General features: G+C 37.7%; 1 protein-coding gene across 1 annotated transcript in view; it reads right to left on the bottom strand.

The window, feature by feature from the left end:
- Positions 1-1,729: 1,729 nt before the first annotated feature.
- The window catches only part of LOC124275388 (scavenger receptor class F member 1-like), a 39,414-nt gene continuing 22,285 nt past the window's right edge, over positions 1,730-18,858 (bottom strand). The window contains exons 2-7 of the mRNA XM_046710921.1: positions 8,781-8,878; positions 8,112-8,168; positions 5,647-6,375; positions 4,673-4,778; positions 2,409-2,473; positions 1,730-1,963 (exon numbers count right to left, since the gene is read on the bottom strand). Of these exons, the coding sequence (XP_046566877.1) occupies positions 1,929-1,963; positions 2,409-2,473; positions 4,673-4,778; positions 5,647-6,375; positions 8,112-8,168; positions 8,781-8,847 (1,059 nt within the window). The 5' untranslated portion in view covers positions 8,848-8,878 and the 3' untranslated portion in view covers positions 1,730-1,928. The remainder of the gene's footprint in view (positions 1,964-2,408; positions 2,474-4,672; positions 4,779-5,646; positions 6,376-8,111; positions 8,169-8,780; positions 8,879-18,858) is intronic.

The raw sequence follows: 18,858 nt of genomic DNA, 5'->3' as shown, positions 1-18,858 counted from the left end.
CGTCCATGAGAATCTCGATTGAACATTTCTGACAATATCGTGAGTATGTATTTGTTTTAGCTGTATTGCAACTGTACGATGTTGTTTGTAAACAATCGCGTCTGGGCCAGACAATGCAGTGATTGTCATGATGCGATACAATGACAGAAAGCGTGTGTTTATGAATCACTATATCTCAATGATACCAAGTGTTCGCGAAAAGGTGAGCATATCCCGCCCCACCGGTGGTAATCGTCATAAACAAAGTTAAAGTTTTGAGGGATTTTGCGGGACATATAGCAATATTCCAACTATTTCAAGACACTAGCTATGGGCATCACACAGCTCGCCGTGCTGACAATCGGACCATGACCTTCGCCGCACGAACCAACGTTTTAAAGACTAGGCTATTCCAGCGCCCACAGATCAATTCTTTATTCTCATAAACCACCTTGGTGGTACAAGAGCATATATCATATCAAACATATTTACATACACAAATTCAAGATAGCAGATAAACAAAAGACAACAACAAATTAACAATTTTCGGACAAGAGATGATAGATGTATGATTTTTTTTTAAAATTTACTAAGTCTAGAGATTTTTTGGCAGATAATATTTTTGTAAACTTTGTTATATTGGGAGGTTAGATGAGTGGGTAAAAGACGCGTAGCAAGCCATTATTTTCGCCGTGTAAGCCCGATAGGTTGCAAAACTTCATATTTACATAGTATTGAGGGCTTTCCCAACTATAATAGCAAAAATCATGTGCAAGCCCTAGCTGTTTTTATAATGGTAGCTACGCCAGTGGGTAAATATTGTTTCCTCAAGGTATCTAGTACTTTGCAATTAAAAATATAATGATATTCATCTGCGATGCTTTGAGAAGTGCACAAATGACACGTTCTATCATCTCTTGGAATATTATACCAGCGGCCCGTCTCAATAGGTAAACTATGGTTACATGGTCTAAATCTCAATAACAGTAAAGAAATACGTTTTGGAAGGAGATATGCATCAAGATTAGGAAATTAGAGCTGCCCCAAACTCTCCATGGACCTACCATGTACCTGTTCGAGTTTAATCACTTGAAGAGACTTACCACAACACCCAGCCGAGTTGTATTTAGAACTGGTTGTCCTTGGCCACCACACAGTACACTACATTGTAAAATATCTTGAATTGGCATTAACTTTTAAAGAAAACTAATGGATAATAAATAACGGATACAAACCGTTTAAATTTTTTATCAGTACGACGTACATTTATTAAGCAAGTGATCACATTACAGGTTACCACAATGCTGTACATTTGACACAAAAATATACAATATCAACGCTAGATTCTTAATTATCCAATGAAACAGATTTCATTGGTCAAAGAGGGCTTTCAATCTATTTCTATAAATGCGCGATCGCGAGTGTGTTTGCGTGCCTGCGAGTCGCAGAATGTTCAACATATGTCAAAAATAGATAGCTTGTTGACTGTGGTAAATAAGCAGTTGGTTTATTTTATGGTATGTTTTATTGAAAATACCCTAATGTCAATTCCTCTCGTGTCATCAGTGAAAATGAATAGACACTTTTATAATGTTCAGTAAATAAACAGTTTCCAGTGTGCACCTAGGAAAAAGATAAAATGAATGAATCACTGAAGAACTCAGTGATGACACCAGGTGAGTGAGTGAGTTTAGTTTTACGCCGCTTTTAGCAATATTCCAGCAATATCACGGCGGGGGACACCGCAGATGGGCTTCACACATCGTACCCATGTGGGGACTCGAACCCGGGTCTTCAGAGTGACGAGCGAACGCTTTAACCACTAGGCTACCCCTTCGCCCCCAGTGAAAACGGAAAACGTGCAGCATAAAACAGGTCATCTGTTCCTCGATCGTCTCCACTACACATGGAGTCGTGTATTTTCTTCAGTTAATACTGGTCCATCATCGTCACACTTCCACGGTGTTATCACCTGAGCTTTGAGCTAGAAACATAGAAGCCCGCAGTACAGTACTGTGCAGAAAACTGCTTTTATAACATTCACGCTTATGTCGAAATGCGGGATATAACGAACTGTTTGGTCAACCCACTTCCTGTATATTTTAGACGAAATACGTATTTGAGACGAAGTACGTATTTAGACAAAGTACGTATTTTAGACGAAGTACGTATTTTAGAAAATTCGTATTTTTGACGAAATACGTTTTTTAGATGAAATACTGCTATAACGAACTAAAATTAGCAGTCCCGTAATAGAGTTCGTAATAATATTTGTTTAATCTGTTTCAAAAGCTTCCACAAAAAATAATAATATAATATAAAAAAATATAAATATGTTCATTGATAAACATTTACGGCACACTAATCATAACAACAAAACGTGATAGAATACGAGTTGAAAATGAGACTTGTACATGTATATGTCCTACCTAAGTTCTTCATAACATTTTCGTCGACTTCAGACTGCCGTCTTCCTCGACATCGCCCTAACAGACTGAAAGGTATACATGAATATAAGATTAATCAGCTTCTCACCACCTCTTCATACTGTTTTAATGTGAATAATAACTAAGGGAATGAGTGTGTGAGTATGAGAGCGTGAGTGTGAGAGTGAGTATGTGAGTGTGAGAGTGAGTGTGTGAGAGTGAGTGTGTGAGTGAGAGTGTGAGTGTGAGTGAGTGTGAGAGTGAGAGTGTGAGTGTGAGAGTGAGTGTGGGAGCGTGAGAGTGAGTGTGGGAGTGTGAGAGTGAGTGTGTGAGTGAGTATGTGAGTATGAATATGTGAGTGTGAGAGTGAGTGTGTGAATATGTGAGTGAGTATGTGAGTGTGTGAATATATGAGTGTGAGAGTGAGTGTGTGAATATGTGAATATGTGAGCGTGAGAGTGAGTGTGTGAATATGTGAGTGTGAGAGTGTGTGAGTGAGTATGAGAGTGAGTATGTGAGTGTGTGAATATGTGAGTGTGAGAGTGAGTGTGTGAATATGTGATTGTGTGAATATGTGAGTGTGTGAGTGAGTATGTGAGTGTGTGAATATGTGAGTGTGTGAGTGTGCGAGAGCCTGAGAAAGGCGTTACGTCGTTTTCTTATTCCGACAATATCACAGAGAGAGAAACCAGAGATTCACCAGAAATTGGTTTCATACTTCATGTTTCCAAATCTGGAATCGTGCTTCCGATGGTACGAGTGAACATTAATACCAACAGGCGAGCCCACCGACCAAACGAAAGGCTTAACTCAATTTTCCTCAACTCAATTTGCCGCTACCGAAAAGCAGATATTAGCACATAATTTGAGTCACAAAAAAGGGATACCGCTTAAATGAATAATTAAGCACCGTCTCACCGGTTTATTGCAGCAAAATATCAATCCCCAAAAGAAAACGGGTGAGATTTCGGTTTTGTGCTCCTTACAGCATCCACAAATGATGCGAAAGAATGCCGTGACTTTCAGTTTCCTTTTGTCTACATCAACCGGACTTCTTGATGTAAATCACCGTTAAATACAATACGTTGTATTCTATCATGTTTACCCAGTGCATTATGCATTCGTTCAATGCTTGTAAGTGAGGGATGGGTGGTTAGGCTGACTTGGTTAACATATTTCATCATACACAATTCTGAATCTATGCTCATTGTGACAATCTTTGGACTATCTGGGTCAGACTCAATAATTTACTGAAATTCGTCGTATATCTGGGATATTGGGATTTTGTCTGGTTCATGTTTGTAAACTGATATAAAATCTTATGTAAAGTTTACATTAAAACTCAATGCGGCTTATCCTTTTAATTTGATGAGATTTCGGTCACATAATGTTTGAAGGTGTTTGAACAAAACATATTGACTTCCACACGTTCTCCACGAGAACGTATTCTTGAAATGACGTAAACACTAGTTGGCTACTGCAATATTCCTGTGGAAATCCTTTGGAATTCCCTAGCACGAATAAATACAAAGGCTTTGTTTCTGATCATTAGACCCTCTTATATTAAAATTATGTTTATAGGAGGGGGAGCTATTTTATGAAAAGTATTCAAAAAATCCAAACGAAATTGTAGTTATGGTAAGGTAGATATGGTTTCGTCTTAAAAAACGTTAGGAGGCTAAGCCCCCTCTGTTCCTACGCCCCCTGTGTATTTGATTAAAACTGTATATCGACGCGCGGTCGGCCTACTAAGGTATTTCTTAATGCATTTTGTCATCTAATGGTGGTATTATTTGAACCTATTTCTTGTAACAAAACTACAGAATATGCTCATGGACAAGTTAAGAATACATACTCTACGTTAACATCTGCATTTGATGACCTATATATTTTCCGTGTCACAGTTGGTCGTTGTACGGCTGTCAGTGTGAACAATGTCACAAGTACAACATGAAACTGTGTGATACATCCCTCAAAGTATGACATTGTGGAATAAAAACTTTAACAAGTGACTTTTGCCTTGTGTCAATTCATTGGAGAATGAACCTTGATAGAGTCACGGCCAATAAATATAGAGGTTCACAGTCCAATGATCTTATGCAAAGTGAAAGTAAATTTATAATTGATGGTTATTTTTCATGTTAGGGCTTTAAAAAGTGTTCACGCATGTATCATGGTAGACTGTAGATTCAGGTTATTTATCACAATGTAATGGAAACACAACAATCATTGACAACATACACTGGGAACGCCAAATACAGTCTCACCTGTTACAGCCCCGTGTCCTTTTTACAAGATATATGACGAAAGCTGCAACTACTACAAGAAGGATGACCGCAGTTACAGAACCAGCAATCTCTCCCTCTCTATGTCCTTGAAATAGATTAACTTTCGTTACGTCATGCAATCAATATAAGACGTCATGGACAATGGATGACGTCATACAAACATGATGTCAAACATGAAACCACGTGAAGTCATATCAACCCCACTGACCAATCGATTTTGAGAATTACTAAAATGCCTGGAGGATGGAACGTTCATTCCACATCCAGTGGTAAGGAATCCAACTGCGTGTCTCAGTACACAGTACCACCCACTTTACACTAAAGCCAATATAAACCCGTTGTGTTTGAGGCTTTCCCTGATGTGACAAGATCTACATGTATTGTGTTCACACACATTTCACAAAAACAGTGGATGTAATTTCGGTTCAACTATTCATAACATGCGTCTTTGCCCTGCATGACAAAATAACAACGAGGACCAACAATGACTCTTTGTTTTCTTAACTTTGATTGACGTCAATTATGTAAACAATGTAAGTTTTCATTTCTTAACAATATATTACTCTCATTTATAAACGTATAATCATCTGCGTTCAAAGATTTGCAGACCGAAAATCTTTTCAGTTTTAGTGATAGCTCACTTTACGTGAATCCTCCTGGACACTGTTGCGGAAGAGGTTCTTACGCTTACCCCCCACAAATCTTGTCCTGGCCCCGTTTCACAAGGCTATCGTAGCTCTACGTCTGTCGTAAGTCTACGTTACAGTATAGGAGGTACGACAGTCGTAGCGCTACGACAGCTTTGTGAAACGGGTCCCTAGGTCCGGGTTCACAAAGCGTTCGTAACGTTACGATCTGCCGTAACTCTATAGTTGATCGTAAACGTACGAATGTCGTAGCGCTACGAATGCTTTGTGGATCGGGATCTTGTTCTACTATTGTCTTATACCTACCAGTAATCCTGTCACTACTACTGCTGCTGCCGCCGCCGCTGCCGCTGCCACAAGTGCCGTTGTTTTGTGCGCACTCTGTACACTGTTCCGGGCACAGTTTGTCACAAATATCTCCCCAGTACCCAGACTTGCAGGAATGGCATTGCCCGGTGCCCGTACACCTAGCACACATTGACTTGGAGGAAGCATCTGTTGTTCCATTGACTGTACACTCCACCTCCTTACAGTTACCGCCACACTTCTTATCACACGTCTCCCCAAAATACCCCGGGGTACATCCACCAGTGCAAGTCTTGTTGTCTCTGTGACACAGACGGCGCCAACAATCACTGGGACATTCTTCTGAACAGTTCTCTCCTGTTCTACCCACTTCACATTCATGGCAATGTCCATTCACAAAGTCACAAACTCCATTCTTACAGTTGCTATCACATTTGTTCGTGCACTTGGATCCCCACCAAGTTGGTTGACAGTTGGTGCAATGGGCAGTGTCCTTGTCACATGCGGCTGGTTGTCCTGACTCATTCAAGCAGTTTGGTGGACATTTCAACGTACAGTTGAAAGAGTGATATCCAGCTTTGCACGACACACATTTCCCAGTCGTCTTGTTGCAGCCGTATCCGCTACTACATGTCGAACTGCAGTTCTCCGTACACTTGTCGCCGTACCAGCCTACCTTACAGTCACAGGGGGGAGTGTCATACGGTCTGACGCAGTGAGTCCCGTTTACTGGAACACACGTGTAGGGACCGGTCATAATTTATGGCTGGAGAGAGAGAGAGAGAGAGAGAGAGAGAGAGAGAGAGAGAGAGAGAGAGAGAGAGAGGAGAGAGAGTCAGAGAGGAGAGAGAGAGAGAGAGAGAGAGAGAGAGAGAGAGAGAGAGAGAGAGAGAGAGAGAGAGAGAGGGAGAGGGAGGGAGGAGACGTGAGAGAGAGAGAGAGAGAGAGAGAGAGAGAGAGAGAGAGAGAGAGAGAGAGAGAGAGAGAGAGAGAGAGAGAGAGAGAGAGAGAGAGAGAGAGAGAGAGAGAGAGAGAGAGAGAGAGAGAGTCTTTTTCGATTCTTTTAATGACACTTAGGATACTGTCTACTGACACCGTTACATACTTTCAGTCAACCCTGGTTCGGTACGTCACATGACCACTATCAGTATAACTAGGATACTGTCTACTGACACCGTCACATACCTTCAGTCAACCATGGCTCGGTACGTCACATGCCTACTATCAGTATGACTAGGATACTGTCTACTGACACCGTTACATACTTTCAGTCAACCCTGGTTCGGTACGTCACATGACCACTATCAGTATAACTAGGATACTGTCTACTGACACCGTCACATACCTTCAGTCAACCATGGCTCGGTACGTCACATGCCTACTATCAGTATGACTAGGATACTGTCTACTGACACCGTTACATACTTTCAGTCAACCCTGGTTCGGTACGTCACATGACCACTATCAGTATAACTAGGATACTGTCTACTGACACCGTCACATACCTTCAGTCAACCATGGCTCGGTACGTCACATGCCTACTATCAGTATGACTAGGATACTGTCTACTGACACCGTTACATACTTTCAGTCAACCCTGGTTCGGTACGTCACATGACCACTATCAGTATAACTAGGATACTGTCTACTGACACCGTCACATACCTTCAGTCAACCCTGGTTCGGTACGTCACATGCCTACTATCAGTATGACTAGGATACTGTCTACTGACACCGTTACATACTTTCAGTCAACCCTGGTTCGGTACGTCACATGACCACTATCAGTATAACTAGGATACTGTCTACTGACACCGTCACATACCTTCAGTCAACCCTGGTTCGGTACGTCACATGCCTACTATCAGTATGACTAGGATACTGTCTACTGACACCGTTACATACTTTCAGTCAACCCTGGTTCGGTACGTCACATGACCACTATCAGTATAACTAGGATACTGTCTACTGACACCGTCACATACCTTCAGTCAACCATGGCTCGGTACGTCACATGCCTACTATCAGTATGACTAGGATACTGTCTACTGACACCGTTACATACTTTCAGTCAACCCTGGTTCGGTACGTCACATGACCACTATCAGTATAACTAGGATACTGTCTACTGACACCGTCACATACCTTCAGTCAACCATGGCTCGGTACGTCACATGCCTACTATCAGTATGACTAGGATACTGTCTACTGACACCGTTACATACTTTCAGTCAACCCTGGTTCGGTACGTCACATGACCACTATCAGTATGACTAGGATACTGTCTACTGACACCGTCACATACCTTCAGTCAACCATGGCTCGGTACGTCACATGCCTACTATCAGTATGACTAGGATACTGTCTACTGACACCGTTACATACTTTCAGTCAACCCTGGTTCGGTACGTCACATGACCACTATCAGTATGACTAGGATACTGTCTACTGACACCGTTACATACCTTCAGTTGATGAGATGAAGCGTGCGGAACACACGAGCAAACCCAGGACCAGTGTGACTGAAAAGGACACAATTGTAGGTGAGACCTATTTGGGACTTCCGTATGGTGAATTCGTATGTTTAGGTGACAGCTATCAAACGTATTATTTTTCTAACTTCAATATATGAACATTAATATGTTCTTGAAACTATGTATCTTGTTGAAGCAACGTATTATTTTAAAACAGACATAATTCAAACAGTCTTTACGTATTCTCTGGGACAATTGATTTGTCCGATAAATCGAAACATTGCCATAGTACTAGTATGTCTAGAGGCTGGAAAACTTCGATCTGCCGGGGCACGCCTCCTTAATGTTCATCACAGTACTATCAGTCCAGCCGTGAAGATCAATGTTAGAATTGCTTTTCAGTAACCCATTCTTGAAGGTGAGAGGTGACTAACGGGATCAGGTGGTTAGGCTCACTGACTTGGTTGACACAAGTCATCGTATCCCAATTGCGTAGATCGATGCTCATGCTGTTAAGAGCTCCATTGTCTGATCCAGACTCGATTTACAGATCGCTGCCGTATAGTTCGAATATTGTTGAATGCGGCGTTTAAACAACAAGCAAGCAAGCAAGCAAACAAACAAAAACATCGGTTGTTTATGGGACAGAAAACAACGAACCTATCCAGGAAGTGGTAGACCCTGGATTACTTCTGCAACGCAGGATAGGTACATCCGTGTTCTTCATTTGCGTATCCGGACTGTCACAGCAACTGCATCTGCAAGTAGAGTACATGGTTTGAGAAAAGTGTCGGAGCTGACGAGTTTTTATCGCCCAGAAACCTTATTTCGGCCCAGCGTGCACTAATCTTAGGATTCACATCGTCCTGATCATTGTTCAAACAAGACCTCACAGAGCACATGCCACTATTCAGTATTTTTAGAATGAAAACATTCCAGTGCTTCCATGACCTTCCACGTCGCCTGACCTCAGTCTCAAACAAAGGAGGGGTTATCACAGGTGGTGCACCAAAAAACGTTGTCTGAATCGACTTACAGTGGATGGATGCACATTAAAGTGCCTGGCAATCATCACATCTGAAGCACCTTGGTTGACCATACCGATAACCTGATTCCTTTCGTCTTGTGTCAAGTGTGGCATTTTCTCAAAGTGATTGAGTTCCACAATTCCTTGTGATTTTACAGGGCCTGGGTGCAGGTAATGCATGTGCACAAAGTGTTTCATGAATGTGGTTGTGTTTACGAGAAATGTCAAAGGTTCAGTTTTCAGTATCTAAGTTCATGTAAGAGGAATGCTCCGGGGCTCGAACTCGAAATGGGCCAGAATAATAGCGTTTTATCCCTACATCCTCTATATCGCAGGCAAAACTCTTCAATAGAACTTCTGTGAGTTTCAGGGCAACACATACCAATTGCGTTTTTAATGGCTTACAGTATACATCTTCGATTATCACACTTACAACAGATTGGAAACGGTATTTATCTTCAAAAAGATCTAGATTACTTTGATTACAAAATCTGTCTTTCCAATTCAAGTATCAGTCTCTGGGAACTTCATCGGAAATGGAAAACCTATGTTCAAAGATTAACACATAAAGGATATATGTAAGCTTATAGTGATTCCATCAACAAGACTTGTTTACAACAGGAAGCCACTCGAAAGCACATATATTGAACGTTTTGTTTAATGAACAACAATTAAAGTTGATTCCATCAACAAGACTTGTTTAGAAGAGGAAGCCACTCGAAAGCACATATATTGAACGTTTTGTCGAATGAACAACAATTAAAGTTGATTTCATCAACAAGACTTGTTTACAACAGGAAGCCACTTGAAAGCACATATATTGAATGGTTTGTCGAATGAACAACAATTAAAGTTGATTCCATCAACAAGACTTGTTTACAAGAGGAAGCCACTCGAAAGCACATATATTGAATGGTTTGTCTAATGAACAACAATTAAAGTTGATTCCATCAACAAGACTTGTTTACAACAGGAAGCCACTCGAAAGCACATATATTGAACGTTTTGTCTAATGAACAACAATTAAAGTTGATTCCATCAACAAGACTTGTTTACAACAGGAAGCCACTCGAAAGCACATATATTGAACGTTTTGTTTAATGAACAACAATTAAAGTTGATTCCATCAACAAGACTTGTTTACAACAGGAAGCCACTCGAAAGCACATATATTGAACGTTTTGTCTAATGAACAACAATTAAAGTTGATTCCATCAACAAGACTTGTTTACAACAGGAAGCCACTCAAAAGCACATATATTGAATGGTTTGTCTAATGAACAACAATTAAAGTTGATTCCATCAACAAGACTTGTTTAGAAGAGGAAGCCACTCGAAAGCATATATATGGAATGGTTTGTCTAATGAACAACAATTAAAGTTGATTCCATCAACAAGATTTGTTTACAACAGGAAGCCACTCGAAAGCACATATATTGAACGTTTTGTCTAATGAACAACAATTAAAGTTGATTCCATCAACAAGACTTGTTTACAACAGGAAGCCACTCGAAAGCACATATATTGAACGTTTTGTCTAATGAACAACAATTAAAGTTGATTCCATCAACAAGACTTGTTTACAACAGGAAGCCACTCGAAAGCACATATATTGAACGTTTTGTTTAATGAACAACAATTAAAGTTGATTCCATCAACAAGACTTGTTTACAACAGGAAGCCACTCGAAAGCACATATATTGAACGTTTTGTCTAATGAACAACAATTAAAGTTGATTCCATCAACAAGACTTGTTTTCAACAGGAAGACACTCGAAAGCACATATATTGAACGTTTTGTCCAATGAACAACAATTAAAGTTGATTCCATCAACAAGACTTGTTTTCAACAGGAAGACACTCGAAAGCACATATATTGAACGTTTTGTCTAATGAACAACAATTAAAGTTGATTCCATCAACAAGACTTGTTTACAACAGGAAGCCACTCGAAAGCACATATATTGAACGTTTTGTCTAATGAACAACAATTAAAGTTGATTCCATCAACAAGACTTGTTTACAACAGGAAGCCACTCGAAAGCACATATATTGAACGTTTTGTTTAATGAACAACAATTAAAGTTGATTCCATCAACAAGACTTGTTTACAACAGGAAACCACTCGAAACCACATATATTGAACGTTTTGTTTAATGAACAACAATTAAAGTTGATTCCATCAACAAGGATTGTTTACAAGAGGAAGCCACTCGAAAGCACATATATTGAACGTTTTGTCTAATGAACAACAATTAAAGTTGATTCCATCAACAAGACTTGTTTACAAGAGGAAGCCACTCGAAAGCACATATATTGAACGTTTTGTTTAATGAACAACAATTAAAGTTGATTCCATCAACAAGACTTGTTTTCAACAGGAAGCCACTCGAAAGCAGATATATTGAATGGTTTGTCTAATGAACAAGAATTAAAGATGATTCCATCAACAAGACATATTTACAACAGGAAGCCACTCGAAAGCACATATATTGAACGTTTTGTCTAATGAACAACAATTAAAGTTGATTCCATCAACAAGACTTGTTTAGAAGAGGAAGCCACTCGAAAGCACATATATTGAACGTTTTGTCTAATGAACAACAATTAAAGTTGATTCCATCAACAAGACTTGTTTACAACAGGAAGCCACTCGAAAGCACATATATTGAACGTTTTGTTTAATGAACAACAATTAAAGTTGATTCCATCAACAAGACTTGTTTGCTTTACAACAGGAAGCCACTCGAAAGCACATATATTAAACGTTTTGTCTAATGAACAACAATTAAAGTTGATTCCATCAACAAGACTTGTTTAGAAGAGGAAGCCACTCGAAAGCACATATATTGAACGTTTTGTCTAATGAACAACAATTAAAGTTGATTCCATCAACAAGGATTGTTTACAACAGGAAACCACTCGAAAGCACATATATTGAACGTTTTGTTTAATGAACAACAATTAAAGTTGATTCCATCAACAAGGATTGTTTACAACAGGAAGCCACTCGAAAGCACAGATTTTAAACGTTTTGTCTAATGAACAACAATTAAAGTTGATTCCATCAACAAGACTTGTTTAGAAGAGGAAGCCACTCGAAAGCACATATATTGAACGTTTTGTCTAATGAACAACAATTAAAGTTGATTCCATCAACAAGACTTGTTTACAACAGGAAGCCACTCGAAAGCAGATATATTGAATGGTTTGTCTAATGAACAACAATTAAAGTTGATTCCATCAACAAGACCTGTTTACTAGAGGAAGTCACTCGAAAGCACATATATTGAATGGTTTGTCTAATGAACAACAATTAAAGTTGATTCCATCAACAAGACCTGTTTACTAGAGGAAGCCACTCGAAAGAACATATATTGAACGTTTTGTTTAATGAACAACAATTAAAGTTGATTCCATCAACAAGACTTGTTTACAACAGGAAGCCACTCGAAAGCACATATATTGAACGTTTTGTCTAATGAACAACAATTAAAGTTGATTCCATCAACAAGACTTGTTTACAACAGGAAGCCACTCGAAAGCACATATATTGAACGTTTTGTCTAATGAACAACAATTAAAGTTGATTCCATCAACAAGACTTGTTTACAACAGGAAGCCACTCGAAAGCACATATATTGAATGGTTTGTCTAATGAACAACAATTAAAGTTGATTCCATCAACAAGACCTGTTTACTAGAGGAAGTCACTCGAAAGCACATATATTGAATGGTTTGTCTAATGAACAACAATTAAAGTTGATTCCATCAACAAGATCTGTTTACTAGAGGAAGCCACTCGAAAGAACATATATTGAACGTTTTGTCTAATGAACAACAATTAAAGTTGATTCAATCAACAAGACTTGTTTAGAAGAGGAAGCCATTCGAAAGCACATATATTGAACGTTTTGTTTAATGAACAACAATTATAGTTGATTCCATCAACAAGAATTGTTTACAACAGGAAGCCACTCGAAAGCACATATATTGAACGTTTTGTCTAATGAACAACAATTAAAGTTGATTCCATCAACAAGACTTGTTTACAACAGGAAGCCACTCAAAAGCACATATATTGAATGGTTTGTCTAATGAACAACAATTAAAGTTGATTCCATCAACAAGACTTGTTTAGAAGAGGAAGCCACTCGAAAGCATATATATGGAATGGTTTGTCTAATGAACAACAATTAAAGTTGATTCCATCAACAAGACTTGTTTACAACAGGAAGCCACTCGAAAGCACATATATTGAACGTTTTGTCTAATGAACAACAATTAAAGTTGATTCCATCAACAAGACTTGTTTACAACAGGAAGCCACTCGAAAGCACATATATTGAACGTTTTGTCTAATGAACAACAATTAAAGTTGATTCAATCAACAAGACTTGTTTACAACAGGAAGCCACTCGAAAGCACATATATTGAACGTTTTGTCTAATGAACAACAATTAAAGTTGATTCCATCAACAAGACTTGTTTACAACAGGAAGCCACTCGAAAGCACATATATTGAACGTTTTGTCCAATGAACAACAATTAAAGTTGATTCCATCAACAAGACTTGTTTTCAACAGGAAGACACTCGAAAGCACATATATTGAACGTTTTGTCTAATGAACAACAATTAAAGTTGATTCCATCAACAAGACTTGTTTACAACAGGAAGCCACTCGAAAGCACATATATTGAACGTTTTGTCTAATGAACAACAATTAAAGTTGATTCCATCAACAAGACTTGTTTACAACAGGAAGCCACTCGAAAGCACATATATTGAACGTTTTGTCTAATGAACAACAATTAAAGTTGATTCCATCAACAAGACTTGTTTACAACAGGAAGCCACTCGAAAGCACATATATTGAACGTTTTGTCTAATGAACAACAATTAAAGTTGATTCCATCAACAAGACTTGTTTACAACAGGAAGCCACTCGAAAGCACATATATTGAACGTTTTGTCTAATGAACAACAATTAAAGTTGATTCCATCAACAAGACTTGTTTACAACAGGAAGCCACTCGAAAGCACATATATTGAACGTTTTGTCTAATGAACAACAATTAAAGTTGATTCCATCAACAAGACTTGTTTACAAGAGGAAGCCACTCGAAAGCACATATATTGAACGTTTTGTCTAATGAACAACAATTAAAGTTGATTCCATCAACAAGACTTGTTTACAACAGGAAGCCACTCGAAAGCACATATATTGAACGTTTTGTCTAATGAACAACAATTAAAGTTGATTCCATCAACAAGACTTGTTTACAACAGGAAGCCACTCGAAAGCACATATATTGAATGGTTTGTCTAATGAACAACAATTAAAGTTGATTCCATCAACAAGACTTGTTTACAACAGGAAGCCACTCGAAAGCACATATATTGAACGTTTTGTCTAATGAACAACAATTAAAGTTGATTCCATCAACAAGACTTGTTTACAAGAGGAAGCCACTCGAAAGCACATATATTGAACGTTTTGTCTAATGAACAACAATTAAAGTTGATTCCATCAACAAGACTTGTTTACAACAGGAAGCCACTCGAAAGCACATATATTGAACGTTTTGTTTAATGAACAACAATTAAAGTTGATTCCATCAACAAGGATTGTTTACAACAGGAAGCCACTCGAAAGCACATATTTTAAACGTTTTGTCTAATGAACAACAATTAAAGTTGATTCCATCAACAAGACTTGTTTAGAAGAGGAAGCCACTCGAAAGCACATATATTGAACGTTTTGTCTAATGAACAACAATTAAAGTTGATTCCATCAACAAGACTTGTTTACAACAGGAAGCCACTCGAAAGCACATATATTGAACGTTTTGTCTAATGAACAACAATTAAAGTTGATTCCATCAACAAGACTTGTTTACAACAGGAAGCCACTCGAAAGCACATATATTGAACGTTTTGTCTAATGAACAACAATTAAAGTTGATTCCATCAACAAGACTTGTTTACAACAGGAAGCCACTCGAAAGCACATATATTGAACGTTTTGTCTAATGAACAACAATTAAAGTTGATTCCATCAACAAGACTTGTTTACAAGAGGAAGCCACTCGAAAGCACATATATTGAATGGTTTGTCTAATGAACAACAATTAAAGTTGATTCCATCAACAAGACTTGTTTACAAGAGGAAGCCACTCGAAAGCACATATATTGAATGGTTTGTCTAATGAACAACAATTAAAGTTGATTCCATCAACAAGACTTGTTTACAAGAGGAAGCCACTCGAAAGCACATATATTGAACGTTTTGTTTAATGAACAACAATTAAAGTTGATTCCATCAACAAGACTTGTTTACAACAGGAAGCCACTCGAAAGCACATATATTGAACGTTTTGTCTAATGAACAACAATTAAAGTTGATTCCATCAACAAGACTTGTTTACAACAGGAAGCCACTCGAAAGCACATATATTGAACGTTTTGTCTAATGAACAACAATTAAAGTTGATTCCATCAACAAGACTTGTTTACAACAGGAAGCCACTCGAAAGCACATATATTGAATGTTTTGTCTAATGAACAACAATTAAAGTTGATTCCATCAACAAGACTTGTTTACAACAGGAAGCCACTCGAAAGCACATATATTGAATGGTTTGTCTAATGAACAACAATTAAAGTTGATTCCATCAACAAGACTTGTTTACAACAGGAAGCCACTCGAAAGCACATATATTGAATGTTTTGTCTAATGAACAACAATTAAAGTTGATTCCATCAACAAGACTTGTTTACAACAGGAAGCCACTCGAAAGCACATATATTGAACGTTTTGTCTAATGAACAACAATTAAAGTTGATTCCATCAACAAGACTTGTTTACAACAGGAAGCCACTCGAAAGCACATATATTGAACGTTTTGTCTAATGAACAACAATTAAAGTTGATTCCATCAACAAGACTTGTTTACAACAGGAAGCCACTCGAAAGCACATATATTGAATGGTTTGTCTAATGAACAACAATTAAAGTTGATTCCATCAACAAGACTTGTTTACAACAGGAAGCCACTCGAAAGCACATATATATTGAATGGTTTGTCTAATGAACAACAATTAAAGTTGATTCCATCAACAAGACTTGTTTACAACAGGAAGCCACTCGAAAGCACATATATTGAACGTTTTGTCTAATGAACAACAATTAAAGTTGATTCCATCAACAAGACTTGTTTACAACAGGAAGCCACTCGAAAGCACATATATTGAACGTTTTGTCTAATGAACAACAATTAAAGTTGATTCCATCAACAAGACTTGTTTACAACAGGAAGCCACTCGAAAGCACATATATTGAACGGTTTGTCTAATGAACAACAATTAAAGTTGATTCCATCAACAAGACTTGTTTACAACAGGAAGCCACTCGAAAGCACATATATTGAACGTTTTGTCTAATGAACAACAATTAAAGTTGATTCCATCAACAAGACTTGTTTACAACAGGAAGCCACTCGAAAGCACATATATTGAACGTTTTGTCTAATGAACAACAATTAAAGTTGATTCCATCAACAAGACTTGTTTACAACAGGAAGCCACTCGAAAGCACATATATTGAACGTTTTGTCTAATGAACAACAATTAAAGTTGATTCCATCAACAAGACTTGTTTACAAGAGGAAGCCACTCGAAAGCACATATATTGAACGTTTTGTCTAATGAACAACAATTAAAGTTGATTCCATCAACAAGACTTGTTTACAACAGGAAGCCACTCGAAAGCACATATATTGAACGTTTTGTCTAATGAACAACAATTAAAGTTGATTCCATCAACAAGACTTGTTTACAACAGGAAGCCACTCGAAAGCACATATATTGAACGTTTTGTCTAATGAACAACAATTAAAGTTGATTCCATCAACAAGACTTGTTTACAACAGGAAGCCACTCGAAAGCACATATATTGAACGTTTTGTCTAATGAACAACAATTAAAGTTGATTCCATCAACAAGACTTGTTTACAACAGGAAGCCACTCGAAAGCACATATATTGAACGTTTTGTCTAATGAACAACAATTAAAGTTGATTCCATCAACAAGACTTGTTTACAACAGGAAGCCACTCGAAAGCACATATATTGAACGTTTTGTCTAATGAACAACAATTAAAGTTGATTCCATCAACAAGACTTGTTTACAACAGGAAGCCACTCGAAAGCACATATATTGAATGGTTTTGTCTAATGAACAACAATTAAAGTTGATTCCATCAACAAGACTTGTTTACAACAGGAAGCCACTCGAAAGCACATATATTGAACGTTTTGTCTAATGAACAACAATTAAAGTTGATTCCATCAACAAGACTTGTTTACAACAGGAAGCCACTCGAAAGCACATATATTGAACGTTTTGTCTAATGAACAACAATTAAAGTTGATTCCATCAACAAGACTTGTTTACAACAGGAAGCCACTCGAAAGCACATATATTGAACGTTTTGTCTAATGAACAACAATTAAAGTTGATTCCATCAACAAGACTTGTTTACAACAGGAAGCCACTCGAAAGCACATATATTGAACGTTTTGTCTAATGAACAACAATTAAAGTTGATTCCATCAACAAGACTTGTTTACAACAGGAAGCCACTCGAAAGCACATATATTGAATGGTTTTGTCTAATGAACAACAATTAAAGTTGATTCCATCAACAAGACTTGTTTACAACAGGAAGCCACTCGAAAGCACATATATTGAACGTTTTGTCTAATGAACAACAATTAAAGTTGATTCCATCAACAAGACTTGTTTACAAGAGGAAGCCACTCGAAAGCACATATATTGAACGTTTTGTCTAATGAACAACAATTAAAGTTGATTCCATCAACAAGACTTGTTTACAACAGGAAGCCACTCGAAAGCACATATATTGAACGTTTTGTCTAATGAACAACAATTAAAGTTGATTCCATCAACAAGACTTGTTTAGAAGAGGAAGCCACTCGAAAGCACATATATTGAACGTTTTGTCTAATGAACAACAATTAAAGTTGATTCCATCAACAAGACTTGTTTACAACAGGAAGCCACTCGAAAGCACATATATTGAATGTTTTGTCTAATGAACAACAATTAAAGTTGATTCCATCAACAAGACTTGTTTACAACAGGAAGCCACTCGAAAGCACATATATTGAACGTTTTGTCTAATGAACAACAATTAAAGTTGATTCCATCAACAAGACTTGTTTACAACAGGAAGCCACTCGAAAGCACATATTTTAAACGTTTTGTCTAATGAACAACAATTAAAGTTGATTCCATCAACAAGACTTGTTTACAACAGGAAGCCACTCGAAAGCACATATATTGAACGTTTTGTCTAATGAACAACAATTAAAGTTGATTCCATCAACAAGACTTGTTTACAACAGGAAGCCACTCGAAAGCACATATATATTGAACGTTTTGTCTAATGAACAACAATTAAAGTTGATTCCATCAACAAGACTTGTTTACAACAGGAAGCCACTCGAAAGCACATATATTGAACGTTTTGTCTAATGAACAACAATTAAAGTTGATTCCATCAACATTGTTTAACAAGCACACATTGTTTTTTGTCTAATGAACAACAATTAAAGTTGATTCCACTCAAAAGCAACAGGAAGCCACTCGAAAGCACATATATTGAACGTTTTGTCTAATGAACAAC

The sequence above is a fragment of the Haliotis rubra genome, unplaced genomic scaffold (assembly GCF_003918875.1).
Source record: "Haliotis rubra isolate DU_JTF1 unplaced genomic scaffold, ASM391887v1 Scf2, whole genome shotgun sequence".
In the NCBI taxonomy this organism is placed as follows: domain Eukaryota; kingdom Metazoa; phylum Mollusca; class Gastropoda; order Lepetellida; family Haliotidae; genus Haliotis; species Haliotis rubra.
The sequence above is the reverse complement of the archived record's forward strand: the minus strand, read 5'-3'. Positions and strand labels throughout refer to the sequence as shown.